The sequence below is a fragment of the Artemia sp. Qi Xiang Cuo genome, chromosome 14 (genome assembly GCF_049724085.1).
Source record: "Artemia sp. Qi Xiang Cuo chromosome 14, ASM4972408v1, whole genome shotgun sequence".
NCBI lineage: Eukaryota > Metazoa > Arthropoda > Branchiopoda > Anostraca > Artemiidae > Artemia > Artemia sp. Qi Xiang Cuo.
The window spans coordinates 24481898-24495055 of NC_142807.1; the positions used below are offsets into that span (position 1 = coordinate 24481898).

General features: G+C 35.6%; 1 protein-coding gene across 2 annotated transcripts; it reads right to left on the bottom strand.

Annotated features, from left to right (window-relative positions):
- Window positions 1–70: 70 nt before the first annotated feature.
- Window positions 71–10990, bottom strand: LOC148944290 (uncharacterized). 2 transcript variants are annotated; one of them, XM_089100091.1, is made up of 2 exons: window positions 10937–10990; window positions 71–622 (listed from the first exon to the last, which is right to left on the bottom strand). In XM_089100091.1, exons 1-2 carry the CDS (start codon window positions 10946–10948, stop codon window positions 71–73), a joined length of 564 nt encoding a protein of 187 aa, XP_088956217.1. In that variant the 5' UTR covers window positions 10949–10990. The 2 variants fall into 2 exon arrangements, with proteins under 2 accessions (XP_088956217.1, XP_088956216.1); XM_089100090.1 differs by lacking the exon at window positions 10937–10990 and adding an exon at window positions 4461–4594.
- Window positions 10991–13158: the final 2168 nt, after the last annotated feature.

Below are 13158 nucleotides of genomic sequence, written 5' to 3' on the forward strand. Positions count from 1 at the left end.
CCAGCGATAAGATAAGAAAAGCCAAAAACCGATTAGCACTTGTAATATTCATGACACTCTTTTCTATGCATTAACTTGCTTCTCTTGCATAGAATTTTGCAATTATGAAAAAATTGCAAAAAAGAATGATCAAATCTGCTTTGTTTTTTGTACTTGAACTAATTTTATATGCACTTAGTAAACCCAAACCATTTCCGCATGTTTTCACGCCATAATAGCTCCCCGGTTTCAAACGAATCGACGTCCTTTCGTATTTCCACTTTTGAACAAATTCTTTAGTTCCAGGACATATTTCTGTACACTTTTCATCTCTTCTTTTGCTTGTCATATGAAAAATATCCAAAAGCAAACATGTGCAGATAAACAGTCCCTTACCATCACCCATCAAAGGCACATGGACCAATATTCGATACTCATCATAACTCTTGTCGAAATATACTGATGAACAGAATGTCGCACATTCTAAAGGGCCTGGTATTTTCATTTCTGTACTGAAAGATTGATGAGGAATTACATCTATACTGGCAATTGTGTCTACTGCCACGCATGAGTCGTATTCTACTCCTTTGGTGGCAAAAACTACGGTTGACATCAATAGCTGAAGCAAACATGGATGCAGGTCCTGCAACGAATAGAAACCTTCAGAAGATAATGTTGTTACATGATTTTAAAATTACCACTAGGATTACTACCATCCTAATCAAGAAAACTTTATGAAAAGAATATCATATTCTGGATGGTATATACTTTCTGACATCTTCGACTGGAAAATCCAATGGACTGATATAAAAATCTCATCTAGACAAATACGTAAAGGAGAGAAATTAGGTCCGTTCCTTCACTCTCCTTAATCTTTAGGTTTGATAAGTTTTAAGAAAATATACTAAAAGAACGTTCGCTTAAAAAAAAAAAAAAAATTAGAATCATTCAACAAACGTAGAGCACTGATTCCCACAAAGCCCCGTCCCCTAAAAAATAATAGTGCAATATGCCTCGGTGGATGGGTAGTATTTACCATCACACCTGTACTTCGAAGATGGAGGTTTTACAGTAGGTATATGCGCATAAATTTAGTTTGGAGAGGACACACAGTCAAACAACAACAAAACAGGGGTGAATTATACAAAACATTTAACTAGAATCATAAAATTTTGAGGTTTCAGGGACAGTAGCTCAAAAGACAGCTATGTATAGCTGCCAGGTTACCACGTTTTCTCCCTCCACTAGAATATTATTTAATTGCATAAATTGCTTATTTTACCCACGAATCGAAAATTCAACAATAAACATACATATCCCGTCGTTAAACCTCCTCCTGAAATGACATAAATTCACCTCTCTTATCACTCCGACTTCAAATTCTTGGTAAGGCCCTTTTCGCCATATTTAAACCGAAATTATATCTTTTTTTGAAAAGAACTTCCTTAAATCTGGGATTGCTAAGACAAAAAGTAGTATTTCAACTACCGACACCAAGCAATAATATTGACCTCTGTTCTTCTTCTCACGCTGTTCATACGACAACTATATATAGAAGTTCACCGATCGTGAAACTCACACTAACTTCAGTGAAAGTACGGCATCCTCTTCTATAAAATCAATTAAAAAAGACAATTTCGGAAAAACAGTTTTTCAAAGAAAAATAAAGGTCATTTTAAACTTAAAATCAATAAAAATAAAAACATATTATAACTCGAACTCAAAACGACCAGAAATTAATATTAAAAAATAAAGAAAATCCAAAACGAATAGAAATTAAATAAACAATCAATTATTACACGTAATTAGAATTTTCATAATCCTTTCTTTTCTTAATTCTGTTTATTTGTCTTAATTTCCCTTTGACTGCTCAATTTTACATTTGGGGAGAATTTCCAGCGGGGTTTTAGGGGGGATTTTTCGGGGGGAATACGTCAGGCTCCTGACCCTTTGCACAATGGCTGCTAATTACTATTAGTAGTATTATGTGCGATTCATTTCTTCATCTTTTTTCAAGCTTAGATACTATTAAAATTTTGTATCGATTCCATGAAAGATAAGAACTTTTAATTTTGCAGGGGAAAATGAGTCATATAAAGAATTCAATCGTAAAGAAGAGAACTTAGATAAGACTTGATTTATATTCTGTTTGGATCATTCCGGAGAAACTTCTTACTATTCAATCTATTTTCCCTTAACAATTGACTATTTCCTTAGTTCATATTCATAGAACGATTAGAACGTCATCTCCTAGTTTTCTATCGCAAGACAATAGTTTAAGATATGGATAACATTGAACATCCTCTAGATGGGACTCCAAGCCAATATGTGTGATAATTTTAACTGCAATTTCAGATGTTTCAGAGCATTTTCCATTAATTCTCCCGGGCCGTCACCCGGGCCGTGCTTGGTTTTAATAAGGTTATCCATGCATCCACGATTTTGGTTAACAAACTTAGCTGAATAAAAAAATGACTAGTTTCTGACTAGCACTGGAGTGGCCATTCCCATTATCAATAGACATTCTACTTATGTTTAATAGCTTTATTTTTTCATTCTGTTTTGATGCTTCTATTTTAGGGTCACTAACTTTAGTTCAAGATAAAGAAACAATTGCGACCATATTGCACTGTACGATAAGAATGTAAGGGAGGTGATCAAACAGTTCTTGGTAACGAACTGTAAGTAAGGAGACACTTTGCCCAATAGTAACCGAAACTCTAAAAAAGAATTGGCTTTTTATGCTGATTCCGAATATATAAAATCCATTAATTATCGAGTTAACCAAGAGAAGCTACAAGCATTAGAAAATTTGCCTGAATTTCAAAAAAGGGGAGAAATACCCCCAAAAAGTCAATACACCCTAATGAAAGTCGAACAAACAGATTCGGCGTATCTTAGAACTCCAATATAGAGTTTTCAATATCCATCTAAAAAGTTAAAAGTTCTAGTCCCCTTTTTAAGTGACCAAAAAGAATGGAGGGAAACGAGACCCCCTCCCATTCTCCTTTTCCCCAAAGTCATCCAATCAAATTGTTTAGACAGATATTTTCTTCAGCGTAGTTAAAAGGTTCGGTAACTATGCTTTTGGGGATGACAAGACCATCAACGGCCCCTGGGGAAAGGGCTGTAAGTTATGAAATTTGCCTATTGTTTACGTTTATTATATGTTATTCGGAAGCATACAGACATTTGGAGGGGGGGTTCCAAGGAGAGAATTTTTCGTGGAAAAGGACGTTTCAGGGGGTGAACTTTCCAGGGGAAGTTTGACGTGGGGAGAATTTGCCAGAGTTCCTATACAAAATTATTTTTATTTGTTTTATTTTCTCTTTGGCGGCTCAATTTTACATGTAGAAATGTTCTAGGGGAATGGTCCGGGGAAAATTTTCAGTGGGATTGGAATTATATGGGGGATTTTTCGTGAGGAAAGGGATATTTTCCGCGAGATAAATTCTCCATGGGGGATTTTTTTGCGGTAGAAAATTTTTATAGGGGGGATTTTCCGAGAAAATTTCCTACGAAGGGGGGGGGGTCTGCCGTGATATAGAAAAAATCAGAAATTTAATAAAAAAATGAATCTTTTTGTTCTAAATGAAAGTAGGCCAAGGAGAATTTTCCAGCCGGAATTCCTCACTGCCTCGCATTCGACGATAAACAGCGGATATACAGTATGGAAGAATCAGCGCTGTCCAAAATACCTTCTGTAGGCCTAATGTGAATACTCTTCGTTTAAATTCTTGTTTTCGGATGTCCCGCAGATCCAAAAATATTCAAGAAAAATTCAAAAATCAATTGACTGAAGATTTTATTCTCCAAGCACAAAAAGTAATATATCTGGGGATGCTGCAATCAAACCTGCTTATCGTATTATTGTGTCCATGTTAGATACGATAGCAACAGAAATTTTACTTTCTGGGATTAACTATATAGTATGGGCGACATTGAAACCTACCAAGACCTAAACATAGAAGTTCTAAGTTCTAATGAGTCAGCTGTTACTGGAAAACATTTGTTTCGGCTTCTCCATGGAAAGCAGACGAAAATTGTAAATACTATTTTACTGGCAACCGATGATTCTAACTCTGTCAGAGAAGAAAAAAGATTTTTCCAAAGGTTGAACAGGCAGTACTGATAAAAACCTTCTGTAGAAAATTTCGTATCACATTCTGTGCGGCCAAAATCGTAAAGTAAAATATATATTGTTTACTGGAATAGCATCAATTACGTATTGGACAGACAACACACAAGACATTCGGTCTGAATGTTCCACTTTCATCAGATTCAATTTTCAGCATTAAACCTGGTTCGAACAAAGTAGTAGAATTAGCTCAAGTTGATGTTTTGCTTATGAATGACACCCCAATGTTAACAAAGTATGGTTCACAAACTATGGATCAGTGGTTGCAGTCAATTACAAATATAAACTCGCCATTTGGAGGAGAAAATGTTATTTGCTGGTGCTGATTTCCGTCAGTACTTACCTGTTCAGTTCCAAAGCAACTGTATTGAAACACGTGATCAAGAAAAGTCATCTCTGGAAGAATTTCAAGACTTTTTCGTTAGAAAAATATGCGTGTTGACGCTGAACAGGAAGCATTCGCAAAGTATATCCTGGAACCGAGCGCTACCGCCTGAAAATGAACGTTGGACGTAGTGTGGAAAGAAGCACTAAACATTCCCCATGAAACGTCCATTAATTAATACTACACATTTTCTCATTAATTAAACGAGCAATAATTTTGCGTATATGTGTAAACATTTTATTTCTGAAATCGGTGGGATTTTTTTTTTTTTTTTGAGGTCATAGGACTGTCAAAGACTCCTCCTTGAACCTCCCAAATTGAAAGCTTTTATAATGACCTGGCCTTTTAATGTAACTTGGGCACTGGACCAAGGGCACCATTGTCACTCGAGCGCAACATTACGTGGGGATGTCGATATCGCGTTCGTCACACCAATTCGTTTTAGTGTGAATCTGCCTGGTACTTAAGAATGAATGTTTTCAAAGTAAACTCGTTTCATCAATAAGAAAAAAAAACGGATTGGACGCATGTGTCCCTTTTCCTTTGGGCGATAAAACTATTCAAGTGTTGTATCAAGTATAACTCACGAAAATCTCATTAGTTTTTGTAAACTTTTCAACTTTTTGGCATACCTGCTTTCAATAAAAAAAAAATCAAGATATTATCACTTAAATATAATAACTTCCTATGCCCGCCCCCTCTGGATACCATCTTGATAGGATACAGTCTCTGCTTTAAATAACAAAATATATTTAACTTATTGGCATCCCCTATTTAAAGAAAAATCGAGGTATTATCATTTAAATACAATAGCTCCCTACCCCCTCCCTCTGGATACCACCTTGATAGGATGCCGTCTCTGCTTTAAATTAAAAAAAAATAACTTTTTGGCATGCCTGCTTTCTATAAAAAATTCGAGGTCTTATCGTTTGAGTGTGCTACCTCCCTACCCCCCCCCCTCTGGATACCACCTTGCTAGGATGTCGTCTCTTCATTACATTAAAAAAAATAATCTACTTCACAATAACTATGTGAATATATAGTTCAAACAAAAACGCAAAATAACGCTAAATAGTTCAGTATTCCTTTAAAAAAAAAAAAAAAAATGAGGGTATGAGTAAAGGGGTATAAAGACAACAACAAAAATGTCGAAAATATTCAGATATACCTCAAATTATTGGAAAATTGAGTCATAGATTCGCCGTGGCATTCAATAAGATCCAAAGAATCTAATTAAAAGGGAGCACACACGAAAGCCAAATTAGGCCAGTAGCCTATGAGAAATCGCAAAATACCAAAGACAATGAACAAGTCCCAATGGGGGGTCCTGGGTCTACCACAATATTTCAATGGTTTCCCAGGGAATTTGATATCATCTTCTTCCGTCTCCACTTTAAATGAAAAAAATAATCATCTTTTTGGCATCCCTTTGTTCAATAAAAAAAAAATGAGGTATTTTCATTTAAAAATGATAGCCCCCTATCCCTCTTTATAGGCAATAATTTACAATTTTTTATGAATCGTATTTTTGGGGTAACTTCTATTTCAATTTTTAATTCCCCAACCTTGTACATAGCTTAGTCTATAGCTAAATTTTGTCTCAATAGAAGGTTTTTTTTGGGGGGGGGGGGGGGTAAACAATTTAAATAAAAAAAATTATACTTTATATAATATATAAGGCGTTCAACAATAGAGTATTAAACATTAAGAAAATCTTATCTAAAAACTGCAAAAGAAACAAAAATTCTGCAAACTTACAATTCAGCTGTAGAAACAATCTGTCGGCTATCAATTTCAAAATTCAACTGAAGGTTGAAGCTGTATAGTAGTGAATACGTTCATGGGTGCCCATTGGCTTAATTTTAAGGGGGGGCTCACCTGGTCTAATTGGCACTTCGTTTTGAGTTTATAGGTTTATAGAACTGACAATCCACAGTCATTTGTGTTTTTTTTTTTTTTTTTTTTTTTTTTAGTAAAGCCTTAGTTATTATCTTGAGAAGGCATGGGGGCTGTCAGCCCTAGTAATGTTAATTTTTGCTCGTTTTGAGTTTGACTCGGCTATTTATCATAATTTCTGTTCGTCTTAAGGTTTCGTTTAATTGTTGATAGTGATGTGTGGTAGTTTTACGCTTGGAAGATTATTTTACTGTATTTCTGCCCATTTTTGGCTTAATAGAGCTCTTTACTTTTCTTTGAAAACTTATTCTGTGGAAAAAGTTTTTTTTTAATTAATACAAATATATGACGCCGTCATTTAGCCAGGGGGGGATGGCACCCCCTTGCCCCCCCCCCCTTATGGGCACCCATGAATACTTTCTATAATTCTATTCAACTTGAAAATAAAATTCTTGACTACAATGATGTAAGAAATAGCAATTGGGAAACTGCATTCGAAATGATTTAAACTTATTTCATAAAGACGATACTTTTTTTGTCAACATATGAAGAACTGTGTATATTGCAATATTTGCAATCGCATATTGCATCTGTCTGGTTTTTATGCAAAGTACCAAAAGAGACGAAAATCATAGGCAGCGCTAGCGCTGCCTAAGTAAAGAAAGATGTAGGCACAATGTGTTTTTTTTTTTTTTGGTTTTTTGTTTTTTCTCCACACACGGGCACTTTGTATCGAAGGAGTCGTCGCAGAAACTTCGAAAAGGGCTCATTCGATTGGAAATTGGTGTGGCTATTGCCCTTTTTAATAGTCAAAAGTGATTGGAGGGCAACTATCCCCCCACGCCCATCATTCCCCCAAATACGTCCAAACAAAATTTTGATATAGCCATCTTGTTCAGCGTAGTTGATTTCCACATAGAAAATATCTTTTTGAGGAGGACACTACCCCACAACCCTCAGGGCAAGGGTTCTAAGTTATGGCCTGGGGGCATGTAAGGTTTTTATAGAAGACGTTGTCGTAGAAACTTCAAAAAAGGCTCTTTCGATTGGAAATTCAAAGGGATAGTACCCGTTTTAATAGTCGAAAGTGACTGGAGGGCCACTAGCCCCCCCCCCGCGCCAATCATTCCCCCAAACACATCCAATCCAAATTTTGAGATAGCCATTTTGTCCAGTGTAGTTGATTTCCAGATAGAAAATATGTTTTTGAGGAGGACACTTCCCCACAACCCTCAGGGCAAGGGTTTTGTGTTCTGCCCTGGGGGCATATGAGGTTTTTATAGAAGGCGTTGTCGTAGAAACTTCAAAACAGGCTCATTCGATTGGAAATTCAAAGGGCTAGTACGCTTTTTAATAGTCCAAAGTGATTGGAGGGCAACTAGCCCCCCCCCACGCCAATCACTCCCCCACACAAATCCAATCAAATTTTTTAGATAGCCATTTTGTTCAGCGTAGTTGATTTCCAGATAGAAAATATGTTTTTGAGGAGGACATTCCCCCACAACCCTCAGGGCAAGGGTTTTAAATTTGCCCTGGGGGTATATAAGGTTTTTAATAAAGGCGTCGTCGTAGAAACTTCAATAAAAGCTCATTTGACTAGAAATTCAAAGGGCTAGTGCCCTTTTTAACAGTCAAAAGTCATGGGAGGGCAACTAGCCCCACCCCCCACACCCACCATTCCCCCAAACACATCCAATAAAAATTTTAAGATAGCTAATGTGTTCAGGGTAGTTGATTTCCAGATAGAAAACATATTCTTGATGAGGACACTCCACCACAACCCCCAGGGCAAGGGTTATAAGTTAAGCCCTTGGGGCATATAAGGTTTTTATTGAGATCTTTGTCGCTGAAATTTGAAAAAGGGCTAATTTGATTGCAAATTCAAAGAGCTAGTACCCTTTTCAACAGTCAAAAGAGATTTGAGGGCAACTAACCCCCCCCCCCTCTCTCGCCCACTTTTTCCCAAAACACATCCAATCAAAATTTTTAGATAGCCATTTTATTCAACGTAGTTAACAGTTTTGGAAATTAGGTCTTTAATGATTAAATCCCCTCTCTCCCAAGCCCTCTGGGCAAGGGTAGTAAGTTATACCCTGGGGGCCTATAAAGTTTTTATGTAAAGAATTTTCGAATAAACTTCAAAAGAGCTCATTCCATTGAAAATTGAAAGGGCTAGTGCCTTTTTTAATAGTTGAAAGTGATTGGATAGCGACTAACGCCCCTCTCACGCTCACTATTTACCCAAACACATCCAATCAAAATTTTGAGATATCCAATTTGTTCAACGTAGTTGACAGTTCTGGAAATTAGGTCTTTTAGGATAATAAACCCCTCAGAGCCCTCAGTGCAAGGGTTGTTAGTTATGCCCTGGGGGCATATAAGGTTTATATAGAAAGTTGTTGTATATGATTTATAGAATAGATTTTTAGTCCTCCTCAAATCCAATTTTTATATGTATAAAAACTAAATGTTGACTTAAGATTAAATCAAAATGCACTGTGATAATGCTAATTCCCAATAAGGCATCTCAGCAGTATCCCAAGAATGACTGAGGGTATTATGTTCAAACGTTCGGGGCTACTTCTGCTCTTAAAATTTAACCAAATCCAAATAGCGTAAGTGTATCCAAGCTATCAAAGAAAGTAAACAGATTTTTTTGCGAATGGCATCAAGTTTTCCATTACAGGTCAACTAGGGGAGTTATGAAACTAAATTAAACAGTACTATTTGTGTCCAGATTTTTTAAAGGGTGTATGCTGTTAAAAATTGCTGAAAATTTTTCTCAGGCATACAAATAGCAGGCCAAAGTGTAAATTCTTAAAAAAACTAAAAGATTTAATTTGTTATTTTTTTTTCTCTTAAAAAACTATGTCAATATAAAACGAACAGACATTAATTAAAACAAATTTTTCCGCAAGATAAGTTTTTCAAAGAAAAGTAAAGAACCCCATTAAAAAAAAAAGAGCAAAAATAAAATCAAATAATCTACCAAGTGTGAAACTGCCCCAAATCAACATTGATAAATAAATGAAACTCAAACCGAACAAAAATCATAATAATTAACCGAGTCAAACTCAAAACGAGCAGAAATTAACATAAGTTGGGCTCAAAACCCTTTTGCCTTCCCAAGGCCAGAACAAAATTTGCATTTTACTGAAAAAACACAAATGAAAGTGTATTGTCAGTTTAATATACATTTACTGATATATAGTAATCAAAATGTTAATATTATTTGATTTATTAAAGTTATAAAAGTAAAAACATTTATATTTTTTCAGTATTCTGTTCGTTTTGGGTTACATTTATTTATCAATGCTGATTTGTGGTAGTTTCACGCTTGGTAGATTATTTGATATTAGTTAAGCTCATTTTTTGTTTAATGGAGTTCTTTATTTTTCTTTGAAAAACTTTTTTTGTGGAAAAAGCTTTTTAATTAATTAATAAACAAGAGAGTAGTGAAGAATTATGGTATGCATAGTAATATTTGGCAGGGAAAGTCACTGGTGATAAATCGCTAGGGGTGGCACCGTGATTGCGTGATTTTCGGGGAACCACGTTTTTTTTTTCGGGGTGACGCATAGAATTTCGGAGAAATACGGGCGAAAATTCGGGGATAATGCAAGCCCTGTTTGATTTCTAATCAGGAAAATCGAAATACTAAACCACACGAGAAAGAAAAGCTCCGACTTTGTGTTTGACGCAATAAAGAATTGCCGCAAAATTAATTTAAAGTCAGCCGAACGCCTCCGTCTCTGCCGGCAATGGCGCGCCTGCGGCGTGCCGGCGGCTTAGCGACACTTCGGCGGTGGTTGACCGGGCTTCTCGTTGGCGGCGTTCGGTCGATCCGCCAGCGCGGCGCCGGGGTCTAATGCTAATACGTAATTTAGATATTTTAGATGGTATTTGCAATGGAACACGACTGGTTGCTACTAAATTATGTAACAACGTAATTAAAGCAAAAATAAATACTGAGAATAAAGGAAGAAAAGTTCACCTTAGTATGTGTTTAGAAGTTAAACGACAGCGATTATCACAAATATACAAGCCTGCCACGTGCCGAGTGCCAGGGGCCAGGGATATACATATATATATATATATATATATATATATATATATATATATATATATATATATATATATATATATATATATATATATATATATATATATATATATGTATACCATTTGAATGCTGACTATCTTTCCATCAAGTTATGACAGCGCAGACATCAGAAAGATTTTTCACTAGTTTCGGAATGGCTATTTGGAAACTTATACGAACGAATTTTTTAAATTTAAAAGTAACAAGACCTATTAGACGAAATTATGTTCATGTAATGTAATAATGAATTTGAATTTTTCTTTTGAAAGAATAGGCTAACACAGAAAATAGAGGTTGGAATTCTTATGCATTGCTCAAAATTAGAAATTGGCCCAACATTGTGCTTCAAATTGAATTCTTAGTTTTGTCAGTCTGTATAGTAATTTCCAATCATAATAGATATTTTCTATGATTAGTCATCAAAAATCGTACTAACCTTTGCCACCATGCTCTACTGCTTCGTTTTTCTCATAGTTAGTACACAATGCAACTGATTCAAGTAATACTTCTCCGGCGAATATCTTCAGTTTTATAGCACAAGCGCTTGAAGGATTCGATGCCAATGATATTAGAATAAGTAGCTAAATATTAATAAAGTGACAAATACACACTTGAAATTAAAATAGATAGTTTAATTTTTGTCTTAAATGCTGAATTCAAAATTTGATAATAACTAAGTAGCCCTACACCGTTTCCACATGTTGGGTAGGATGCCAAGTTAAAAAAAGAGTCACCGACTTGAATTGAATTATGTACCCCCACGCAGGGTTGGCTACACATATCATTAGGAAAGACATTGCGGCGTCCATCAATATCTCTAATTATGCAACCGCATACAACTCTTCCTCCATATTTACCCATTCTAGCAATATGAACCACCAGACTTTTGAAATCTCCTACAGACTCCTTACAAACTAGGACACAATAAATAGGACTTGACAACTCTGTATAATTAGGTCCAGGAACTACAATTACGTCACTTTTGTGCTGAAAATCTTCATAATAGACACAGGATTCGTATTTAAGGAAAATGTAATAAGTCTCACAATGATAAAGTGTCAAGTAATAAAGTAAATAAAATATAACCATTTTTCTATCTCTATGTATACTATCTGGACCTATGACGGCTACCAACTGAATCTAGGAAAAGATTCCAAGTCCTTTAGTTAAATTAGGTATTTTAGAAAGAGTAAATATTTACCATCAATTAGATAAAATGTTTACCATCCTCCGCACCACCAAGTGAAACTATATATCAAGCTGCAAACGACTCCCCTGAGAGTGATACTATGTTGGATTACAGTATCTGCTCGGATAAAAAAGACACGAATTCAATGAAGGACTAGAGTTTCGGAAGCTCTCCAGAAAATTAAAAAACTTCGAGCCGATTTTTTTTTTAACCTGTCGATTTTTTTTTTTTAAAGAATTTTTTTTTTAATTTTTGTAAATTAAAAAACTTCGAGCCGAAGTCCTGATCAAATCGCAAGTATAATGGCTTTTCAAGAACAAATCCACGGGTCACTGAGTTCCTGCCTTTTGGCGTATATTTGGGAACGCCACGTGTGCCGCACAGTTCTGCCACGATTGACACAGTTCCTAAACGGTTGGCACAGTCTCCAACATTTTTGGAACAGTTTCGCCACGCATGGCTTGTGCCACCTGGTACTCATGAATTTCGCGAGAGAGTTACCCACCTGACCAAATCATATAAAGATTTTTTTCATGGGATTTGTTTTGCCCCGCCTAGCATCTTTTTTCCTACATGCTCCAACAGAATATACTGCAAAGAGTTGCTGCAACTCCGCCACTAGAATCTGCTTCTGGAGACTTAATTACAGTAATATTAGAGTGCTTTGTCCTTCAATTTCCCCTTATATGGGCATCCATAGGGGGCAAGGGGGGCGCTTGCCTCCCTCCCCTAGCTGAATGACGGTGTCATATATTTTCATTAATTTAAAAAATTTTCCACAGAATAAATTTTAAAAGAAAAATAAAGAGCCAAAAATAAAGGGCTCTATTAAGCCAAAAATGGGCAGAAATAAAGTCAAATATTCTTCCAAGCGTAAAACTACCACAAATCACTATCAACAATTAACTGAAACTCAAAACAAACAGAAATTATAATAAACTGCCGATTCAAAATCAAAACGAGCAAAAATTGACATTACTAGGGCTGACAACCCCCATGCCTTCTCAAGACCAGAACATAAATTAGGCTTTCCTGAAAAAAAAGACCGTGGATTGTCAGTTAAATTTATTTGTACTGATATTTATTCCTTAAAATAAAAAATGGGTAAAAAAAGTGAGTAAAAAAACTTTTTAACTTAGGCTATTTAAGTAAAAAAAATCGAAAACATTTAAACATATTTTGTTTTCAGTAAAGCGCAAACTAAGTTCTGGTCTTGAGAAGGCATGGGGGGTTATCAGCCCTACTAATGTTAATTTTTGCTCGTTTCGAGTTTGATTCGGCTATTTATTCTTATTTCTGTTCATTTTGAGTTTTATTTATTTATTCATATTGATTTATGGTAGTTTTACGCTTGGATGATTACTTGACCTCATTTCTGCCCATTTTTAGCTTAATGGAGCTCTTTACTTTTCTTTGAAAAGCTTGTTTTGTGGAAAAAGTTTTTTTAGATGAATTTCTGTTCGTTTTTT

Bases quoted from the DNA above. Each gene is read 5' to 3' on its own strand.
- LOC148944290 (XM_089100090.1), bottom strand. From the start codon at position 4,511: ATGACTTTTCTTGATCACGTGTTTCAATACAGTTGCTTTGGAACTGAA. The intron at 623-4,460 runs GTAAGTACTGAC...TATTCGTTGCAG, and splicing joins GTTGCTTTGGAACTGAACAG to GACCTGCATCCATGTTTGCT.